This window comes from Coregonus clupeaformis, chromosome 27 (assembly GCF_020615455.1).
Source record: "Coregonus clupeaformis isolate EN_2021a chromosome 27, ASM2061545v1, whole genome shotgun sequence".
NCBI lineage: Eukaryota > Metazoa > Chordata > Actinopteri > Salmoniformes > Salmonidae > Coregonus > Coregonus clupeaformis.
This window is the reverse complement of record NC_059218.1, coordinates 37,125,091-37,146,725: the sequence shown is the minus strand read 5'-3', so window position 1 is coordinate 37,146,725 and position 21,635 is coordinate 37,125,091. Positions and strand designations below refer to the sequence as shown.

General features: G+C 42.8%; 1 protein-coding gene across 4 annotated transcripts; it reads right to left on the bottom strand.

Moving 5' to 3' along the window:
* Positions 1 to 599: 599 nt before the first annotated feature.
* LOC121541269 (zinc finger protein 239) lies at positions 600 to 18,571 on the bottom strand. Of its 4 annotated transcripts, XM_041850253.2 has the most exons (3): positions 18,485 to 18,564; positions 18,066 to 18,231; positions 600 to 2,258 (listed from the first exon to the last, which is right to left on the bottom strand). In XM_041850253.2, exons 2-3 carry the CDS (start codon positions 18,163 to 18,165, stop codon positions 1,195 to 1,197), a joined length of 1,164 nt encoding a protein of 387 aa, XP_041706187.2. In that variant the 5' UTR covers positions 18,166 to 18,231; positions 18,485 to 18,564; the 3' UTR covers positions 600 to 1,194. The 4 variants fall into 4 exon arrangements, with proteins under 4 accessions (XP_041706187.2, XP_045064118.1, XP_041706188.2 ...); XM_045208183.1 differs by having other exon boundaries at positions 18,066 to 18,571; XM_041850254.2 differs by having other exon boundaries at positions 600 to 2,255; positions 18,066 to 18,571.
* Between the last annotated feature and the right edge of the window lie 3,064 nt (positions 18,572 to 21,635).

The window sequence follows — 21,635 nt, the reverse complement described above, 5'->3', positions numbered from 1 at the left end:
TAAACCCCATGTGGTTGTGGTTCCATGGCAGGTTGGCAAGCTCTGTTCAGTTCAGATTCAGGTTTATTTAACATCATTGTGTACCTAAGCAATACAGCACAACAGGGTATGGTATATGGCCAATATACCACAGCTAAGGGCTGGATACAGCCCTTAGCCGTGGTATATTGGCCATATATTACAAACCCTGAGGTGCCTTATTGCTATTATAAACTGGTTACTAATGTAATTAGAACAGTAAAAATAAATGTTTTGTCATACCCATGGTATACGGTCTGATATATCACGGCTGTCATCCAATCAGCATTCAGGGCTCGAACCACCCAGTTTATCAAAAATATACATAAGATGTATGATGTCATCTTACATTTATTTAACCTTAAATTACCCAAATGTTAGAATATTTAATAATCATCAACCTAATACCTATTCCCTAAGGTAGCATCTCATTTAGAAGGAAAACAAAACTGAATGAGAGCATTCATCATCATCACAATCCTTATCACAGACATCAATTCAACGTTGATTCAACCAGTGTGTGTCCAGTGGGATGTAAAACCTTGCTCCAGAAATACATTTCGACACAGCACACAAAGCAACAAAGTGAGAACAGCTCATTTATAAGGAAAATAATCTGACGAAGAGCAACCATTTCTTATAATCATCATCAGTCCCAATGATTAATAAAAACCTCCAACACTGCCCCAGAAATTCATTTTGAGGCAGCATACAAAGCATAGCCATGAGAAACATTCTCCACACTGCACGTAAAGGGAAGGCTCCTGTTCTTAGAGGGAGAGAGCTGGTGAACCTTTAGTCATTGAAAACAAGACAGTTGGAGCAGCTATGAGGCTTCTCCCTCACTATGCACCTTTTTAAAATGTTGCACCTACGATCTACTTTGAATGAAACTCTCACTTTCCAGAGTCAAAGCGCTGGAACATTGAAAGGTTTTATGGCTCAGTCACACCGTGACTATTAACGGTTAAAGCAGCGTATGGTCGTCTTATCACTTACTGTCACCATGGTGTGTTATAGTGACCATCTGCTGGGTGCCTGGCGAATGATGGCTGTTTGCACCGATCTGGCGAATGATGGCTGTTTGCACCGATCTGGCGAATGATGGCTGTTTGCACCGATTCAACATGTAGAATCGTTGGGTAAATAAACAAAAAATGACTGACAATGTTCTGGTCAGAAGCAGTTGGCCCGTCCATCATTCTGGTGTATTTTCCTTTTTAAAATGGTGCTGCAATGATGTTGCTTTAGGCCGCCTGACTGAGAGAAACCCCTCCCACACTTGGCGCAGTGGAAAGGTTTCTCTCCAGTGTGAACCCGCATGTGTTTTTTCATATCCGATGAAAAGGCACTTTTTTTTCCACACTGGGGGCATTCGTAAGGTTTTTCTCCAGTGTGAACTCTCTGGTGCCTTGTTAAATCTCCAGTTGAAGAGAAGCTTTTCCCGCAGTCTGAGCAGTAGTGAGGTTTCTCGGAACAGTGCAAACGTTGGTAATGCTCCTTCATGTGATCTACCCGTGAAAACACTTTGCTACACACAGAGCACACACTAGCAGGCGGAGGCAGAGGAGAGTGTACACTGTGAATAAGCTGGTGAGCTTTAAGGTGTTGGGGGTGGGAAAAACTCTTATCACACTCTGAGCATTGGTAAGGTTTCTCTCCAGTATGCACCCGCTGGTGTTGTTTCATGTTGCCTAAATGTGAGAAACCCTTGCCACACAGGCAGACGTAAGGCTTCTCTCCTGTATGTATTCTTTCATGCAATTTCAGGTTTCCAGAATTAGAGAAGCATTTTCCGCATTGTATGCAATAATAGGGTTTCACTACTATGCTTCCAGATGACGTAAAGTCTTTACCACTGCTTTGACTGTGGCAAGGTTTCTCCAAAATACCACAAGGTTTTTTCAAACTATGAACTCTATTGTGAGATGTTAGGTGGTGTTTTAAGGAAAATCCCTTTCCACACAAAGAGCATATGTGTGGTTTCTCTCCTGTATGAATTGTCTTATGTGTTTTCAGATATTGTGGTCTCGAGAAACTCTTCCCACACTTATCACAGACATGAGGCTTCTCTCCTGTATGAATTGTGGAATGTAATTTCAGGTTTGATAGTTGTGAGAATCGTTTTCCACACTGGGAGCAGTCATATGGTTTCTCTGGTTTAGTCTGGTTAAGGTCTGGCTTCCCTGCTGCAGAACAACTCTTCCCGCTGTCAGAGGTGGCGGTTGGGCTCTCTCCTGCTGAAGACAAAGAGTGTTTAGTTAAACAGAGAGACTTAATAAAACCTCCATATCTATCAGTCTATCAGAAATCCCTCCACCGTTCCTTGACTACACCCCCCCCAACATACCTGAAACAATTGGATATCAAATATTTGAGGAAATGATATGAGAAACTAGTCCTCCAGTACATCTAAAATGATTGTAGTCCATCCACATTGGAGATACATACAGTAGTTATATTAATACATTGACTACATGTGCCTTCAGAAAGTATTCACACCCTTTAATTTTTCTACATTTTGTTGTGTTACAGCCTGAATTTAAAATAGATTAAATTGAACAAAAATGTCACAGGCCTACAAACAATACCCCATAATATCGAAGTGGAATTATGTTTTTAGACAATTGTACAAATTAATAAAACCAGACGCTGTAAATGTCTTGAGTAAATAAGTATTCAACCCCTTTGTTATGGCAAGCCGAAATAACTTCAGGAATGCACATTTGTTTAACAAGTCACATAATACGTTGCATTTACTCACTCTGTGTGCAATAATAGTGTTTAACATGATTTTTGAATGAGTACCTAATCTCTGTAACCCAGATTTACAGATAATTGTAAGGTCCCTCAGTCTAGCAGTGCATTTCAAACAGATTAAACCAAAGACCATGGAGGTTTTCAAATGCCTTGCAAAGAATAGCACCTATTGGTAGATAGGTTCGTTTTTCAGGATAAAAAATTAACGGAATGGAGCTAAACACAGGCAACATCCTAGAGGAAAACCTAGTTCAGTCTACTTTCCACCAGATACTGGGAGATGAATTCCCCTTTTAGCATGACAATAACCTAAAACACAAGTCCAAATCTATACTGGAGTTGCTTACCAAGAAGACAGTGACTGTTCCTGAATGTTAGATTTAAGTAGATAAGTCAAAACTATGGTAAGACTTGAAAAATGGCTATCTAGCAATGATCAACAACCAATTTGACAGAGCTTGAAGAATTTTGAAAAGAATAATGGGCAAATGTAAAAATGGAAAGCTCTTAGAGACTTACCCAGAAAGACTCACAGCTGTAATCGCTGCCATTCTAACATGTATTCTGTGATTCTAACATGTATTGACTCAGGGGTGTGAATACTTACAGTGGGGAGAACAAGTATTTGATACACTGCCGATTTTCCTACTTACAAAGCATGTATAGGTCTGTAATTTTTATCATAGGTACACTTCAACTGTGAGAGACGGAATCTAAAACAAAAATCCAGAAAATCACATTGTATGATTTTTAAGTAATTAATTTGCATTTTATTGCATGACATAAGTATTTGATCACCTACCAACCAGTAAGAATTCCGGCTCTCACAGACCTGTTAGTTTTTCTTTAAGAAGCCCTCCTGTTCTCCACTCATTACCTGTATTAACTGCACCTGTTTGAACTCGTTACCTGTATAAAAGACACCTGTCCACACACTCAATCAAACAGACTCCAACCTCTCCACAATGGCCAAGACCAGAGAGCTGTGTAAGGACATCAGGGATAAAATTGTAGACCTGCACAAGGCTGGGATGGGCTACAGGACAATAGGCAAGCAGCTTGGTGAGAAGGCAACAACTATTGGCGCAATTATTAGAAAATGGAAGAAGTTCAAGATGACGGTCAATCACCCTCGGTCTGGGGCTCCATGCAAGATCTCACCTCGTGGGGCATCAATGATCATGAGGAAGGTGAGGGATCAGCCCAGAACTACACGGCAGGACCTGGTCAATGACCTGAAGAGAGCTGGGACCACAGTCTCAAAGAAAACCATTAGTAACACACTACGCCGTCATGGATTAAAATCCTGCAGCGCACGCAAGGTCCCCCTGCTCAAGCCAGCGCATGTCCAGGCCCGTCTGAAGTTTGCCAATGACCATCTGGATGATCCAGAGGAGGAATGGGAGAAGGTCATGTGGTCTAATGAGACAAAAATATAGCTTTTTGGTCTAAACTTTGGAGGAAGAAGAAGGATGAGTACAACCCCAAGAACACCATCCCAACCGTGAAGCATGGCGGTGGAAACATCATTCTTTGGGGATGCTTTTCTGCAAAGGGGACAGGACGACTGCACCGTATTGAGGGGAGGATGGATGGGGCCATGTATCGCGAGATCTTGGCCAACAACCTCCATCCCTCAGTAAGAGCATTGAAGATGGGTCGTGGCTGGGTCTTCCAGCATGACAACGACCCGAAACACACAGCCAGGGCAACTAAGGAGTGGCTCCGTAAGAAGCATCTCAAGGTCCTGGAGTGGCCTAGCCAGTCTCCAGACCTGAACCCAATAGAAAATCTTTGGAGGAGCTGAAAGTCTGTATTGCCCAGCGACAGCCCCGAAACCTGAAGGATCTGGAGAAGGTCTGTATGGAGGAGTGGGCCAAAATCCCTGCTGCAGTGTGTGCAAACCTGGTCAAGACCTACAGGAAATGTATGATCTCTGTAATTGCAAACAAAAGTTTCTGTACCAAATATTAAGTTCTGCTTTTCTGATGTATCAAATACTTATGTCATGCAATAAAATGCAAAGTAATTACTTAAAAATCATACAATGTGATTTTCTGGATTTTTGTTTTAGATTCCGTCTCTCACAGTTGAAGTGTACCTATGATAAAAATTACAGACTTCTACATGCTTTGTAAGTAGGAAAACCTGCAAAATCGGCAGTGTATCAAATACTTGTTCTCCCCACTGTATGTAAATGAGACATCTGTATTTAATTTCCAAAACTAATCTAAAAATTCTAAAAACGGGTTAGTGTGTGTATGTTGGTGAGAGAAAAAAAAAATATTTAATCCATTTTGAATTCAGGCTGTAACACAACAGAATGTAAAATAAGTAAAGGGGTGTGAATACTTTCTGAAAGCACACTGTACTGTATGTGGGCTTGATTAAACACAAACAATATGCATGTTCAGTTAAGTGAAGATATAGAAAAGGTCCACACTAATTAAGAGGGAGTATACAGTGTGCCACAGAGTACAATAATGACTACCACCACACATCCTCTATAGCAGACGTAGTGGTATACAGTATATTATACACACTCATCACGTGACTCGTAATAAGACTAAGCAATTAGCCTATAAATTTTTTTTTTATCTGACTCTATAAAGATAATTAAAATATACAAACAAGCATTAGGTCATGAGTTGATGTTGACTAGCAAGAATTGGTCTGAGAATCGTCCATATCAAAAGGCAGATATTTAATTAACATTGTACAATGAATGGATTCACATACAAAGCATAAAGCTTAAGTTACAAGCATTACAAGGCATACTTCTAGGCATATAGCTCCTAAGGTTAACTTACAAGACAAAGCATGAACAAAGAAATGCCTAGAAGCCTAGGAAATGAGAATTGATCAACCTTCCTCCATGGACTGGATACAGGATAAGAGAGAACAAAGGCTTTTCATTCCATTTATAACATCTGAAGGTGTAACCTTTCAACCCAAAACCATCCACCATTGACTAATCAAACGATACCGAGTCCCAATCTCCACAGGGTGTCACAGCATCGAACAAAAACGTCACAAAATGTTGAGTTCACAGAGATCATGCATCAGAGTTGTCCTCAGTGAACAAGTGTCAGAATCACATACCAAACATGGATACTATGGCATTATTCTATCACAATAGTCAGTCATCTGGATACTGTAACATAGAGATACATTTTGGCCCCTCAGAGGGGGAAGGGCTGACTAGTCCTTGGGCGTTGTCCTTTGCTTTCCTTGTGTTCCTGTACCAGTTGCCATGAAACTCCAGGTAACAGAGAGCACATCAATTAGGGCCGAGCCGACACAGGCAGGGTCAGAGGAAGGACCAAAGATTTGCCAAACACTCCATCCACCCTAGCCATAGACTATTCTCTCTGCTACCGCATGGCAGGCGGTACCAGTGTACCATGTCTAGAACCAACGGGACCCTGAACAGCTTCTACCCTCAAGCCATAAAACTGCTAAACAAGACTTCTAAATAGTTAATCAAATGGCTACCTGCATTCACACTTTTTTGCACTAACTCTATGCATACCCACTAGACTCTAGCCACACACTCACAAACCCTTACACTGACACCCCAACACACACACACACACACACACACACACACCATCACAGGAGGTTAATGGCACTTGAATTGGGAAGAACGGGCTCGTGGTAATGACTGGAGCGGAATAAGTGGAACGGTATCAAATACGTCAAACACATGGTTTCCAGGTGTTTGATGCCATTCCATCTGCTCCGTTCCGGACATTATTATCCACTGCACTACATTGGCCCACACACACACACACAATAGGTGCACACATGCAAACCGACGTCATTCACACTCACCACATACAGCTGCTGCTACTGTTTACTTTAACCCTACTACATGTACATATTTACCTCAATTACCTCGTACCCCTGCATATGGGTATCGACTAGGTACTCCCTGTATATAACCATGTTATTTTTACTCGTTATTCGTATTCACTGTGTATTTATTATTTGTGTCACTTTAAAAAAAGAATATATATATATATATATTTTTTTTCTTAATCTTTAACTCTGCATTGTTAGAAAATTACCCATAAGTAAGCATTTCCGTTAGTCCACACCTATTTTGTTACCAAGCATTTCGCTACACCCGCAATAACACCTGCTAAATATGTGATGTGACCAATCAAATTTTTATTTTATTTTACCTTTATTTAACCAGGTAAGCCAGTTGAGAACAAGTTCTCATTTACAACTGTGACCTGGCCAAGATAAAGCAAAGCAGTGCGATAAAAACAACACCACAGAGTTACATATGGGGTAAAACAAAACAAAGTCAAAAATACAACAGAAAAAATATATATACAGTGTGTGCAAATGTAGCAAGTTATGGAGGTAAGGCAATAAATAGGCTATAGTGCAAAATAATTACAATTAGTATTTACACTGGAATGATAGATGTGCAAGAGATGATGTGCAAATAGAGATACTGGGGTGCAAATGAGCAAAATAAATAACAATATAGGGATGAGGTAGTTGGGTGGGCAAATTTCAGATGGGCTGTGTACAGGTGCAGTGATTGGTAAGGTGCTCTGATAACTGATGTTTAAAGTTAGTGAGGGAGATAAGAGTCTCCAGCTTCAGAGATTTTTGCAATTCGTTCCAGTCATTGGCAGCAGAGAACTGGAAGGAATGGCGGCCAAAGGAGGTGTTGGCTTTGGGGATGACCAGTGAGATATACCTGCTGGAGCGCATACTACGGGTGGGTGTTGCTATGGTGACCAATGAGCTAAGATAAGGCGGGGATTTGCCTAGCAGTGATTTATAGATGGCCTGGAGCCAGTGGGTTTGGCGACGAACATGTAGTGAGGACCAGCCAACAAGAGCGTACAGGTCACAGTGGTGGGTAGTGTATGGGGCTTTGGAGACAAAACGGATGGCACTGTGATAGACTACATCCAATTTGCTGAGTAGAGTGTTGGAGGCTATTTTGTAAATGACATCGCCGAAGTCAAGGATCGGTAGGATAGTCAGTTTTACGATGGCATGTTTGGCAGCATGAGTGAAGGAGGCTTTGTTGCGAAATAGGAAGCCGATTCTAGATTTAACTTTGGATTGGAGATTCTTAATGTGAGTCTGGAGAGTTTACAGTCTAACCAGACACCTAGGTATTTGTAGTTGTCCACATACTCTAGGTCAGACCCGTCGAGTGTAGTGATTCTAGTCGGGTGGGCGGGTGCCAGCAGCGTTCGATTGAAGAGCATGCATTTAGTTTTACTAGTGTTTACGAGCAGTTGGAGGCTACTGAAGGAGTGTTGTATGGCATTGAAGCTCGTTTGGAGGTTTGTTAACAGTGTCCAATGAAGGGCCAGATGTATACAAAATAATGTCGTCTGCATAGAGGTGGATCTGAGAGTCACCAGCAGCAAGAGCGACATCATTGATATACACAGAGAAAAGAGTCGGCCCAAGAATTGAACCCTGTGGCACCCCCATAGAGACTGCCATAGGTCCAGACAACAGGCCCTCCGATTTGACACATTGAACTCTATCAGAGAAGTAGTTGGTGAACCAGGCGAGGCAGTCATTTGAGAAACCAAGGCTATTTAGTCTGCCAATAAGAATGCGGTGGTTGACAGAGTCGAAAGCCTTGGCCAGGTCGATGAAGACGGCTGCACAGTACTGTCTATTATCGATCGCGGTTATAATATCGTTTAGGACCTTGAGCGTGGCTGAAGTGCACCCATGACCAGCTCGGAAACCGGATTGCATAGCGGAGAAGGTACGGTGGGATTCGAAATGGTCGGTGATCTGTTTGTTAACTTAGCCTTCAAAAACGTTCGAAAGGCAGGGCAGGATGGATATAGGTCTGTAACAGTTTGGATCTAGAGTGTCACCCCCTTTGAAGAGGGGGATGACCGCGGCAGCTTTCCAATCTCTGGAGATCTCAGACGTTACGAAAGAGAGGTTGAACAGGCTAGTAATAGGGGTTGCGACAATTTTGGCTGCTAGTTTTAGAAAGAAAGGGTCCAGATTGTCTAGCCCAGATTATTTGTAGGGGTCCAGATTTTGCAGCTCTTTCAGAACATCAGCTGTCTGAATTTGTGTGAAGGAGAAGCAGGGGGGGCATGGGCAAGTTGCAGCGGAGGGTGCAGAGCTGGTGGCCGGGGTAGTGGTAGCCAGGTGGAAAGCATGGCCAGTCGTAGCAAAATGCTTGATGAAATTCTCGATTATTGTAGATTTATCGGTGGTGATAGTGTTTCCTAGCCTCAGTGCAGTGGGCAGCTGGGAGGAAGTGCTCTTATTCTCCATGGACTTTACAGTGTCCCAAAACTTTTTTGGAGTTAGTGCTACAGGATGCAAATTTCTGTTTGAAAAAGTTAGCTTTTGCTTTCCTAACTGCTTGTGTATATTGGTTCCTAACTTCCCTGAAAAGTTGCATATCGCAGGGGCTATTTGATGCTAATGCAGTACGCCACAGGATGTTTTTGTGCTGGTCAAGGGCAGTCAAGTCTGAGGAGAACCAGGGGCTATATCTGTTCTTAGTTCTGTATTTTTTGAATGGGGCATGTTTATTTAAGATTCAGAGGAAATTACTTTTAAAGAACAACCAGGCATCCTCTACTGACGGAATGTGATCTATATCCATCTAGGATACCTGGGCTAGGTCAATTAGGAAGGCCTGCTCGCTAAAGTGTTTTAGGGAGCGTTTGACAGTGATGAGGGGTGGTCGTTTGACCGCGGACCCGTTACGGACGCAGGCAATAAGGCAGTGATCGCTGAGATCCTGGTTGAAGACAGCGGAAGTGTATTTAGAGGGTAAGTTAGTCAGGATGATATCTATGAGGGTACCCATGTTTACGGATTTATGGTTGTACCTGGTAGGTTCGTTGATAATTTGTGTGAGATTGAGGGCATCTAGTTTGGATTGTAGGATGGCCGGGGTGTTAAGCATATCCCAATTTAGGTCACCAAGCAGTACGAACTCTGAGGATAAATGGGGGGCAATCAATTCACATATGGTGTCCAGGGCACAGCTGGGGGCTGAGGGGGGTCTGTAGCAAACGGCAACAGTGAGAGACTAGAATAAGGATACGGCTAAAGGCTTTAAGAACTGGTCTTCTAGTGCGTTGGGTACAGAGAATAAAGGGGGCAGATTTCCGGGCGTTGTAGAAAAGATTCAGGGCATTATGTACAGAAAAGGATATGGAAGGATATTAGTACAGTTGAGGTAAACCTAAGCGTTGGGTAACAATGAAAGAGAGAGCATCACTGGAGGCACCGATTGAGCCGGTCTCCGCGTGTATGGGGGTGGAACAAAGGAACTATTTGAGGCAGTTTGAGAGGGACTTGGGGTTCTACAATGAAACTGTATAATAAGAACTAACTGGAACAGCAATAGGCAAGGCATATTGACATGGGAGAGAGGCATAAAGCAATCACAGGTTATTAGAGAGAGCTAAGACAACAACTGGTAATGGCGATAAAGTTTGGGCTGAGGCTAAACAGAATAAACAGGACAGGGTACCGTGTATAGGAACAGTCCAGCAGGCATCAGCTGTGCAGCTGAGTGATCATAAGGTCCTGGCTCGAGGCTAGCTCAAGGCTAACTGGTGCTTGCTAAGGGTCAATGGTAATTAGCCAACAACAGGTTGCAGCTAGCTGGTTGGGATGATCCGGCGCTAGGGTCCAGTGATTCCGGCAGAAAATCCGATATGCTCTGGGTCGATAGCACGCTGTGCAGACTGGCCGACGAATTGTCCAGGCTAGAACTAGAGCTGGCTGGTGGGTAGTGTGGGGATCTATTTTCTTATAACTAGATGTGATGCCTAGCTTAGAAAGAATACATTAATGATTAAACATAATAGGTTTGTGCTGTACTGATATAGATTTTTTAACATAACAAGCTGTGATTAATGTGAGGAACTGTTAGGGGGTAGGCTGAGACAGACTTGTGACTCACACACACACACACACACACTGCCTCTTTGTTAAACTGCTCAAGGACATGTGTACTGCTACAATGAAGAACAACAAACTATGTCTGAGGTTGCTGACTCGAGACAAGTTGTAAAGATAACAACTAATGCCCGGCAACAGTGAAGCGCCAAGGGACTGGGACCAGCCTGAGCGCCAACGATAGGTTGGGTAAGTTTAAACCACACCCAGCCTCTATTCTGACAGGCCCAGCAGGGAGCGGGAACTATCTCTGTCAGAGTATTTAAAGAAGAACTTATAACAATAGCTCAGTTCTCTGTCTGCCCTGCGTGGTTTTTCAGTGGGCCCGTATATACGAACATCATATTTACCATTCAAGTGTTTGCATTAATTAAAATACTAGTATATCTTAAAAGACGTGTGTTCACCTCTTTTGTTCCAATACCAGATTTGAATTGACGCAATTTGACAATTGGTGACCCCGACGTGATCTGGTAGAGGGACTTTGCTGGGAATTGTCCGGCCGATTGGACATCGCTGTCGTTGGACGGTGTGTTTCACAAAGAGTCCGGACAACTAAAAACAGGTAAGCAGACACCTATTGTTATATAACTAAAGTTCTGCACATTGGCTTTATCCAAATTAATTTTGTGAAACACCTGTTTGACGTAAGTGAACTAAATTATGAATTATTATACAAATTATTATGAGTAGATAAGCACCATATTGTGACATGCAAACCTGTGGTGAATGTGATGTTAAACCATGGTACCATAGAGTATTGTTCTACCGGCGAGGTCCGTAACTACGAGGGTACGGCTAGGTTCGGGAAATTTTAGATAAAATAGTAGCGACCGGCGAGGTCCGTAACTACGAGGGTACGGCTAGGTTCGGCTGAGTATTTTGTAGATAGGGGGAGGCGAGGTTGGAAGGAGTAATAGTAAATTGGGAATATAAAAAAGGTAAAAATAATGAATAACGAGTATGACTAAACTGAAACGTTTGAACTGATATAACTGAACTGTAACGTTTGATGTTTGACATAGCATAATACTGGTTAAATAATTAAGTTGAAGCAATTTGGTTTATTATTTAATTTAACGTTTGATGTTTGACATAGCATAATACTGGTTTTAAATAATTAGACTGAAATAATTTGGTTTATCGTTGAAATATAAATATGCACCGACTTTAACTAATTAGGTGGGAATAATTTGATTTAAATAAATAGATAGACGTACTTTAAATAATTAAATAACGGACGAATATTACAAATTAAAACGAAAAACATGACTACCAGTGGAGAAGCGGAAAGAATATTGAAGGTTCTAAAATCCACACTTGAAACTAATGGAGGAAAGGACGGGAAGGAATGGAGCAGGCGAGGAGAGAAACTCTATAAGGCATGGATAGAAGATGGTTGTATACTATCCCCCGATGGAGTGCCTGAAGGAGGCGAACCAGGGAGAATACTGGAAACGTTGAAGCGGAAAACCCAGAAAACAGAGGGGGAATGGAAGAAAGAAGGAGAACCCAGAAGGGGTAAAATCAAGGAAGCAATGGAAAAAGCAAGGCTGAAGGAAAGAATAGGACTGGCAATGTTGGGAAAACTTAAGAAAATGTGGGAAGAAAAACAGAACAATAAGGAGAAGCAGGACAAGGAGGAAGGATCCAGGTTTCCTAGGGAACCGCCACCAAGATTATACCCAGAACTGCCTACGTCTCCACCCCCATACGAGGCACCAAAGCTAATGGCTCCAACACTGGATATTGTGGGGAAAGTCAAATATCATAAGCGACCAGAAGAGGAAGAAGGAGAAAAATGGGTGAGAGCTTGCGATCTGGGCGATCGGAGACAGGAGGTAGGGGCACTGCTAGAAGCAGCAAGAGCTATACGAGACGGGGTTGAGAACATGTCCAGATTACAGGAAGAAGAAAGTCGTATGAGCCTGACGGCGACAGGGGAAGCCTGATGCTTGATGGGGGTTTGACCCAAACAGAACTGAAGAATCAGTAAAGGGAGGACAGAGAGAGAGAAGAAAGAAATAAGGAAGTGAAAATATTGGAAGAGGAAGTAAGAAGAGGCGCGAAACAGCTGAAGGAAATGGAGAGAACCATACGAGACTTGAGCAAGGAAAGGAAACAAGGAAGTAGAGCAAACTCCCTTCCTAGAGGGCACTATATAGATATGGGAGAAGAGCATGAAGAAGCAGTGAGAGAGCGAGAGAGAGTAGTAGGGGGCCAGTACCCACTGATAGCCTTACCTAATCTATTGGCGGGGAATGAAAGGGGCCCCAGCAACCTTAGATGTATACAGTAATAATAATATGCCATTTAGCAGACAGGCCATGAACACAGAGGACGTACCCAGAGCGGTAGAAGGAATGACCCACCCCAAAACAGGAATAGTAAGGTTTGGGCTGCCATTAGAGGGCAATGGGTTTCAGGGGGTGCCCAGAGGACACTTTTGCCATGGGCCGATCACGGAGAGTATGTTGGGAAAATAACTGAATTGTGTAGCCTCAGAGAGACATGCAATCCATCATGAGCAGAATAACAGACAGGACAGAGCCAAGACAGAGCAGAAAGGAGCAGAGTACCTAATGGCCACTCTTGGGGAAATAGCGGGTAAAGGCAGGGAAAAGTGAAGACTACAGCAGGGGAGGTCGATGCTTCAACTGTAACAAAGGAGGGCATTTCGCCAGAGAGTGTGAGGCCCCATGCAGATACTGTGGTAAGACAGGCCATAACTATTTTCAAAGCAGACCCAGGGGAGGAGGAAAGAAAGAAAAGAGAGAGAAGCCTAACAGATGTCTATTTCCCAGCTTTGAGCGTGAGGAAGATAAGGCATGACTAGTCCTTGAGGGAGAAAGAGTAGAACCCTTTGATCCAAATTGTGAGGTGTTTGAATTGGCTACTATTGACATAGCACTTCAACAGGAACAATAGAAGGGGAGACAGATTTTCCTAGGGGATTGATTGATTGGATTACTATTGATTCTGAACTGAATGAAAGTCGAATTTAGCCGCCATAAAAGACAAAGGAAGTGGGAGGAGCAATAAAGAAGCAAGGGACAGTCTAATAATAATAAATAAGGGATGGCAATTGGATGATAAATTACCAATATTACCTAAGTGATTGTTTAGGTAGGTGGTAATATTGACCCATGGGCAAAACATGTGTCAAAAGGGGGATGGTAGGAGATGGTAGGATTAAATAATAAATATATACGAAGGAGAGGACAAAATACTTTAAAAAAAATTTTTTTTAGATACAGTCTATAAAGAGAATGCAGTCAGAAATAGAAATTGAGAGCTGAACATGTGTGAAGATAGTTTATTAACCACACCCGTATGTCAGAGGTTTTGTGCCCCACAGGTGAACTAAAGGAGAAGGTGACCCACTATCTAACCAGGTGACTGGTGAGCATCCAGTCCCTAAAGAATAAAAACTGGAAGCAGGCCTGTTGGGAAGGGCCCTATCAGGTTATATTGGTCACTGCCTTTGCCATTAGAATAGCAGAAAGAGCAACCTGGGTCCACGTTACCCACTGCAAAAAGGTAAGAACACATGCAGAGTTAGAGAGAAGAACTTGACCAATAGGGTCTGGGGATCACCTCTGTTAACGAAGATCTCCTACCCCGACCTATCATCACTGTAGTGTGTTCTCAGGGTGTGAGTATGGGGTAGTACCAAGCAGAAAGACTGAGGACAGGAGAGGGTTGGCGGTTTTTGGGAATATGGATAACTTGAGTTGCATCATAGTCTCGGCAATGGTCTTGATATGTCAAGATCCACCACCAATTGTGCTATGCCCTTACCATTGTTAAGAAGTAAAACAGAAGAGAAGCGACCCGACATACTGACTGTCAAGGACGAGTGGCCTACAAAATGGGAGTCAGAGAAGGGCAGACTGTCAGATTCAAAATAAGGGTTAGGGACGTAGCCAACGGGTGCGGTACATGTCAATAAGCAACTTGGGATTATAAAATCCTATTATATTCGTGTTCGGCCCTCACGGCGGATTGTTCCTAGACTCAGGTGTTTAAAAACACTTGGGGATGGGGATATGAGACCGAGGGGGACTGAACATCCAGATGGTGGGGGTAAAGAGAAACAAAGACATCACCAATTATCAATTGGAGATAGTAGTAATGTGACGGACTTAAGTTCGGAAGCACAGGAGAGAATTAACCTTACAGCCCCTGTAACCGATGTGTGGTGGGCGTGTGCCAGTAAAGGCAGTGTAAGGCAGAGAATTCCAAAAGGGTGGCTAGATACGTGCGCCCTGGTTCTATTGGTTCAGCTAGTTAGAATTAGTCACCAGGAACCAAGGATTAAACGGATGTAGGAGGAGTTTTAACAAGAACGAGAATAGCCCTATTTAGATGGATGCGATACCATGGGGGGTACCGGATGGATACCGAGCTATGAAACAATTAGGGGAAGGGTTTACTACCACGTTCTTTTGATGGGTGACAAACAAAATTGTGGATTGGATTAATTATATCTATTACGACCAACAACGATTTATTGGCTAGACTAGGGATGCAACAAAAGGGATCTTTGAACAATTATCCGCCATCTCACTCTTATGACTTAGTAAAAAGAGGTTGGCTCTAGATCAGGCAGAAAGGGGTGGTGTCTATAGAATGGTAAGCCATTGTTGTACGTTTATCCCTAACAATACCAGTCCTGACGGGAGTCTCTCTAAAGCCCTAGTTGGTTTAGATAAACTATCAGCTGAAATGAAGAGCATGGCTGGAATGGAGGGAAACGGACTGTTCTCCTGGTTGGGGGAGTGGTTTGGTAAGTATGCTGCACTGGTGGTTACTGGATTTCTGACCCTAGTAGTTGTGTTTCTAATATTAATGTGCTGTGCTGCCTGTGTAATTCCTTGCTTGAGAAAGTCTGTTACAGATGTCGTGCATACGGCTGGTATGATGCCCCTCCTAGGGGCTCAAGAAGGAGATGCAGACACTGAGATGAAGCTGACTGAGGATGACCCTTGGTTTGCTATTGGTGAGGTGGTGGAGTGACACCCTAGTGGGTGTCTAAAGGGGGAATCAAAATTCCCTGTTTATGTTTTATAAATCCATTTTAACTATTGTGTTTGTCTTTCCTTATGTGGTCCTCTGTAGCTCAGCTGGTAGAGCACGGCGCTTGTAACGCCAAGGTAGTGGGTTCGATCCCCGGGACCACCCATACACAAAAATGTATGCACGCATGACTGTAAGTCGCTTTGGATAAAAGCGTCTGCTAAATGGCATATTATTATTATTATAATAAGGTTTGAAGTTCCTGGGTGGCTGGTAGCCAAGCTAGTACAAGTTAGGTGTAGATGGAAGGACTGAAGGCCTTTTTATTATCATTATTGCCTATTAACAAAAGTGTGATTCTTTTTTGTTTGTATTGTATTTTAATGAGTGACACCCTAGTGGGTGTCAAAAGGGGGATTGTGGAGATCTATTTTCTTATAACTAGATGTGATGCCTAGCTTAGAAAGAATACATTAATGATTAAACATAATAGTTTTGTGCTGTACTGATATAGATTGTTTAACATAACAAGCTGTGATTAATGTGAGGAACTGTTAGGGGGGTAGGGTGAGATAAGGCTTGTGACTCACTCACACAAACACTGCCTCTTTGTTGAACTGTCCAAGGACATGTGTACATAGAGCACAGTTAGAGTGGGAAAGTACTGAAATCTCAGGAACAGGAAACTGTGTCTATGGGTGCTGACTATTGAGACAAGCTGCAGAAAACAACTAACGCCTGACAACAGTGGAGCGCCAAGGGACTGGGACCAGCCTGAGCGCCAGCGATAGGCTGGGTAAGTTTAAACCACGCCTAGCCTCTATCCTGACAGGCCCAGCAGAGAGCAGAAACTATCTCTGTCAGGGTATTTAAAGAAGAACTTATAACAAAAGCTCAGTTCTCTGTCTGCCCTGCGTGGTTTTTCAGTGAGCCCGTATACGAACTCTCATACTTACCATTTAAACATTTGCATTAATAAATACTAGACTAACTTGGATACTGTGTAATGACCTCTTTTGTTCCAATACCAGATTTGAATTGACGCAACTTGACACCGTATATACGAACATCATATTTACCATTCAAGTGTTTGCATTAATTAAAATACTAGTATATCTTAAAAGACGTGTGTTCACCTCTTTTGTTCCTTATACCAGATTCGAATTGACGCAATTTGACAGTAGTGCAGGCCACGGACAATGGTGAAGAGGCTAACGGTGGCTAATAGCAAGTAGCCATTCGGTTGCAGCTAGACTCATTTCAACTTAAGGATCTTGATAAAAGTTATAAATAAATAATAGAATCCTTTCCACGTTAGGTGAGGCGGGTTGCAGGAAAGTATATTTAGTTAAAGAATGAAAAGTAAAATTGAGAAATATATACAAAATAGACAAAAAAACTAGAAACTGGCTATTTACACAAGGACACAGAAGAAGAAAAAACACGACCGCACTGCTACGCCATCTTGGTATATGAAATGTGATGTGACAAATAACATTTGATTTGCAACACATGCAGATGTGTGATATGACTGACTGTCCAGTACAGTAGATACATTTGTGTATTACTGCTGTCAAAGTTGCGTCAATTCAAATCTGGTATTAGGAACAAAAGAGGTCAACACGACTTCTAAGATATACTAGTTATTTTAATTAATGCAAAAACCTTCAATGGTAAATATGATGTTTCGTATATACGGGCTCTTTGAAATACCTCGCAGGGCACTCCAGAGAACTAATCCATTGTTCTAGGATCTTGCTCAAATACTCTGACAGAGAGAGTTTCCCACCTCTCTGCTGGCCAATCAGAGGAGACTTGAGCGTGGTTTAGACTTACTCAGCCAATCCGTTGATGCACCCCTGTTGCCAGGCATATGTCCATATCATAACAACCTGTCATAGTGAGAAGAGCCAGCTCCCTTAGACACCATTCCTACGTCCAAGGAAGGTTCACAGATCACAAAGAACCAGTATATTCCAGTATCTGGAGACAAAATCCTTATCTAATTTTACCCCCTAAAACAGCTCTTCACATCAATCACAGCTTGCCAGGTGTCACAACCTACATTAGCACAGTCCAGAATGCATTCTTTCTAAGTTAGTCATCCCATCAATTATAAAAAATAATAAATCTCACACTGCATTACACCTAAATGATAATTTTAAAACTTACCAGGCAGAGGAGACTCCGACATTTCCTCTTCTTCCTTCAGAACTCCAGAATAGTCTAGATAGAATGTTCAGATTATATCAGTTAATCAATACAGGACAAGGAAGGAATCATCCTGGATGTCACCATTACACACAATACCTAACCTAATCGGCACTTACTTTGGAATACGGAAGTAAAATCTCCATGATCCACTTCTTCTTCTTCTTCTTCTTCTTCTTCTTCTTCGCTCAGCTCCAGCGTCTGACTAAGGTCCTCCATCTTTACTCTACAGTTTGTAGGTTTTGGTCGGCGTGGCGGGAAAGAGGCACAGCATTTGTTGTTTTCCTGGAGTCAAATACAGACAAATTCCACCTATATGTTAGGCCATCATCATCCTTGCAAAAACTGTCAGACGAACATTGCGTAAAAGTGAATGGTTGACATTTAAAGTTAAAACAAGAAAAGGGCAACAAAATTACGTAGGACAAAAAAACAAAAAAGAGAGCCTACAGTCAAAATAAGTTTACATGCACGATAATAAAACACCGGAGACATGTTCTAAATTGATGCTGTACCCACTGTGACTATTAAAACCTACCCTAACCAGAAACCGTGGATAGATTGCAGCATTCGCTCAAAACTGAAAGGGCGAACCACCTCAGAGCACGCGCAGACCAGCTGGCTTTGTTTCCCTATCTCTGCTACACAATGGGCGTGGAGTAGCCTAGGCGTCAAATGTCGGGCGGGGTTTATACGTGTAAATATTCGGGTTGGAATGGTGAAAATATTCACCCTCCTTCCTCCTGGTCTACATTGTTACATTGTACATAGGCTTATGACGTTTCCCAGAAATGCGTGGCCTCAGGATCTTCACTAAGCCTCAGTGGTCAGATGACTTCCAAATGATTTTTTAAATTTAACCTTTATTTAACCAGGTAAGCCAGTTGAGAACAAGTTCTCATTTACAACTGCGACCTGGCCAAGATAAAGCAAAGCGAAATTAGTTCTGTGCCATCCATAACTTTTGTATGAATGTGTTATTCAATGCGTTTCTATGGGCTAATAGCAGTAAGGCCAAATTCAATGTTTCATCAAAAAAAAAAAAAAAATTTTTTGCTAATGATCCATATGTGACCATCTTTTAAAAATTCAATTTGTAGGCTTAGTAGACCAGAAGCCTACACTCTGAAGTGTGTATAATGTTAAAGAACTTAATCATTCCTCTTCTAAATATGTGTCCTGTAGGGCTCAGTCGGTAGAGCATGGCGATTGCAACGCCAAAGGTCGTGGGTTTCATTCCCGCTGGGGCCACCCATACGTAAAATCTATGCACACATGACTAAAAGTGGCTTTGGTTAAAAGCGTCTGCTAAATGTTATATAGTGTAGATCCTTGCTATACGAGCCATGTTACAATTGTAACTACATTTACATTTTAGTCATTTAGCAGAGCGACTTACAGTTTAGTGAGTGCATACATACTTTTTTAAATATATATATATATTATTTTTTTCATACTGGCCCCCCATGGGAATCGAACCCACAACCCTGGCATTGCAAACACCATGCTCTACCAACTGAGCTACATCCCTGCCGGCCATTCCCTCCCCTACCCTGGACGACGCTGGGCCAATTGTGTGCCGCCCCATGGGTCTCCCGGTCGCGGCCAGGATCTCTAGTGGCACAGTTAGCACTGCGATGCGGTGCCTTAGACACTACTTGGTTTAGTCTGATCACTGTTGTCTGTTAAACTGTAGTTTTTGAACTACCACTCGGGAGGTTAAGTGGGATAACCCTATTTGCGCGATGCGTAGGGTGCCTAACGGTCAAATACTGAAAGGTTGCTGGGTCGAATCCCCGAGCCGACTGGGTGAAAAATCTGTCGATGTGCGCTTGAGCACACTTCACCATAATTGCTCCTGGAAGTCGCTCTGGATATGAGCGTCTACTAAATGTAGGGTGTTTGCTTTTCACGCCGAAGACCCGGGTTCACTTCCCTCTTCGCTACAATATTAGACCTATTGTAACGTAGAAGCAGGTTCAGTAAGTGAGTTTAATAACAACGACGACCGATACAAACCAAGAACCGCGTCTGGCATAGAAACAAACAACAGTAACTGATGACTGTTCTTCAGTGGGGTTTATCGGCGGTTGGCATCAAACGTTATGGTGCATTACCGCCACCTACCGTACTGGAGTGTGGGCCAGAGACAGGGATAAACTAAATCCTACCTGCCAACCCAGTTTCTCTTAAAAAAGACAAAATATGTAATACTATATCTAATGACGTTCTACTCAATATACTCTTTAAAACTAATTTCCTGTATCCCCTTCTCCCTCATACTTAATCTCATCTTCTCTCTTTCCCTCTGATACTGCCCACACTGTAGCAATACATGCTCCACAGTCTATTTCCAGACAATCACATTTTCCTGATTGATGCTTTCCTATCACATGTAATGTCTTATTCAACTGGCTGTGTCCCACCCTTAATCTTGTAAATATAGCCTCCTCTCTTCTGTCCCTTCCTGCCGTCCTCCCCTCCCCGACTTTCCTCTGTACTTGAAATAAATGCCTTCCCTTATTATCTCTATTCCACTGCTCCTTCCATTTCTGCACCATCACTGTATATATATATATCAGTCTTTTTGCCTCTGCCTTGCTCACTGACACTTCAACATCAACATCCCCACTACTAAGTGCTTGTTTAGCCTGTTCATCTACTGCCTCGTTCCCCTCCACCCCCACATGGTCTGGAACCCAAGTAAATCTTATCTGAATACCCATCTCTTTAATCCTGCCATGGGTTTGTAGCACTTCATAAAGCAGGTCTTGTCTGCTACGTGAGCTAAAGGACTGGAGACTCATTAACACTGCGCATGGGTCCGAGTAAATAACTATTCTGTCTGGCTTAGCTGTCTCCACCCACTGAAAGGCCAACAGTATGGCCATCAGCTCCACCGTATATACAGCCAGATGATCTGTAATACGTTTCCTGACTTCCACCCCACACTTCCACCCCAGTACATCCTGTCCTTGGATCATTTGAACCATCTGTGTAAATGGCCACAAAATCCTGATACACAGTTTCAAGACGTCTCTTAAATGAATCAGCTGGATCAACACCCTCCCTATCTTTCTGTAATCTCTCCAACATTTCTAGCTCAACTACTGGAGGCGGGAGTAGCCATGGTGGATTTACAGGAATAACTACCGTTGGACTAAACTCCCTTCCATACAGTCCCATCTCCTTCGCCTGGGTATTACCCATCCACCCAAAGCTTGTGTTCTGTCTTCGCTCATGTTCCCAGCATGCCTGTAAAATCCCTTTCGCAGGATGAGACACCCCATGTCCCTGTAGGTTGACCCAATAATTGCCAGCTGCTGTCTCCTAATCTGCAACGGCATATCCCCCATCTCCACCTGTAATGCAGCCACTGGGGACGTCCCAAACGCCCCACTACATATTCTGAGTCCTTGCCCCTGTATGACATCTAGCCTTTCCAGTGAGGTCCGGGCTGCCGAACCACATGCTATACTGCCATAGTCTATTACAGATCGGATCAATGCAACATACATGGTCTTCAATGAGGAACACCCAGCCCCCCACTCCTTCCCCGTCAGACAGTGCATCACATTTAGCACCTTCTTACACTTTCCCACCACTCTCTCAACGTGTTCTGCCCAGGTCAGTCTAGTATCAAAGTATACCCCAAGGAACCTGAAGGCCCCCACCCTCTCCAGGTTTCT

Bases quoted from the DNA above. Each gene is read 5' to 3' on its own strand.
- LOC121541269 (XM_045208183.1), bottom strand. From the start codon at position 18,165: ATGGAGGACCTTAGTCAGACGCTGGAGCTGAGCGAAGAAGAAGAAGAA. The intron at 2,259-18,065 runs GTAAGTGCCGAT...CTTTGTCTTCAG, and splicing joins TTTTACTTCCGTATTCCAAA to CAGGAGAGAGCCCAACCGCC.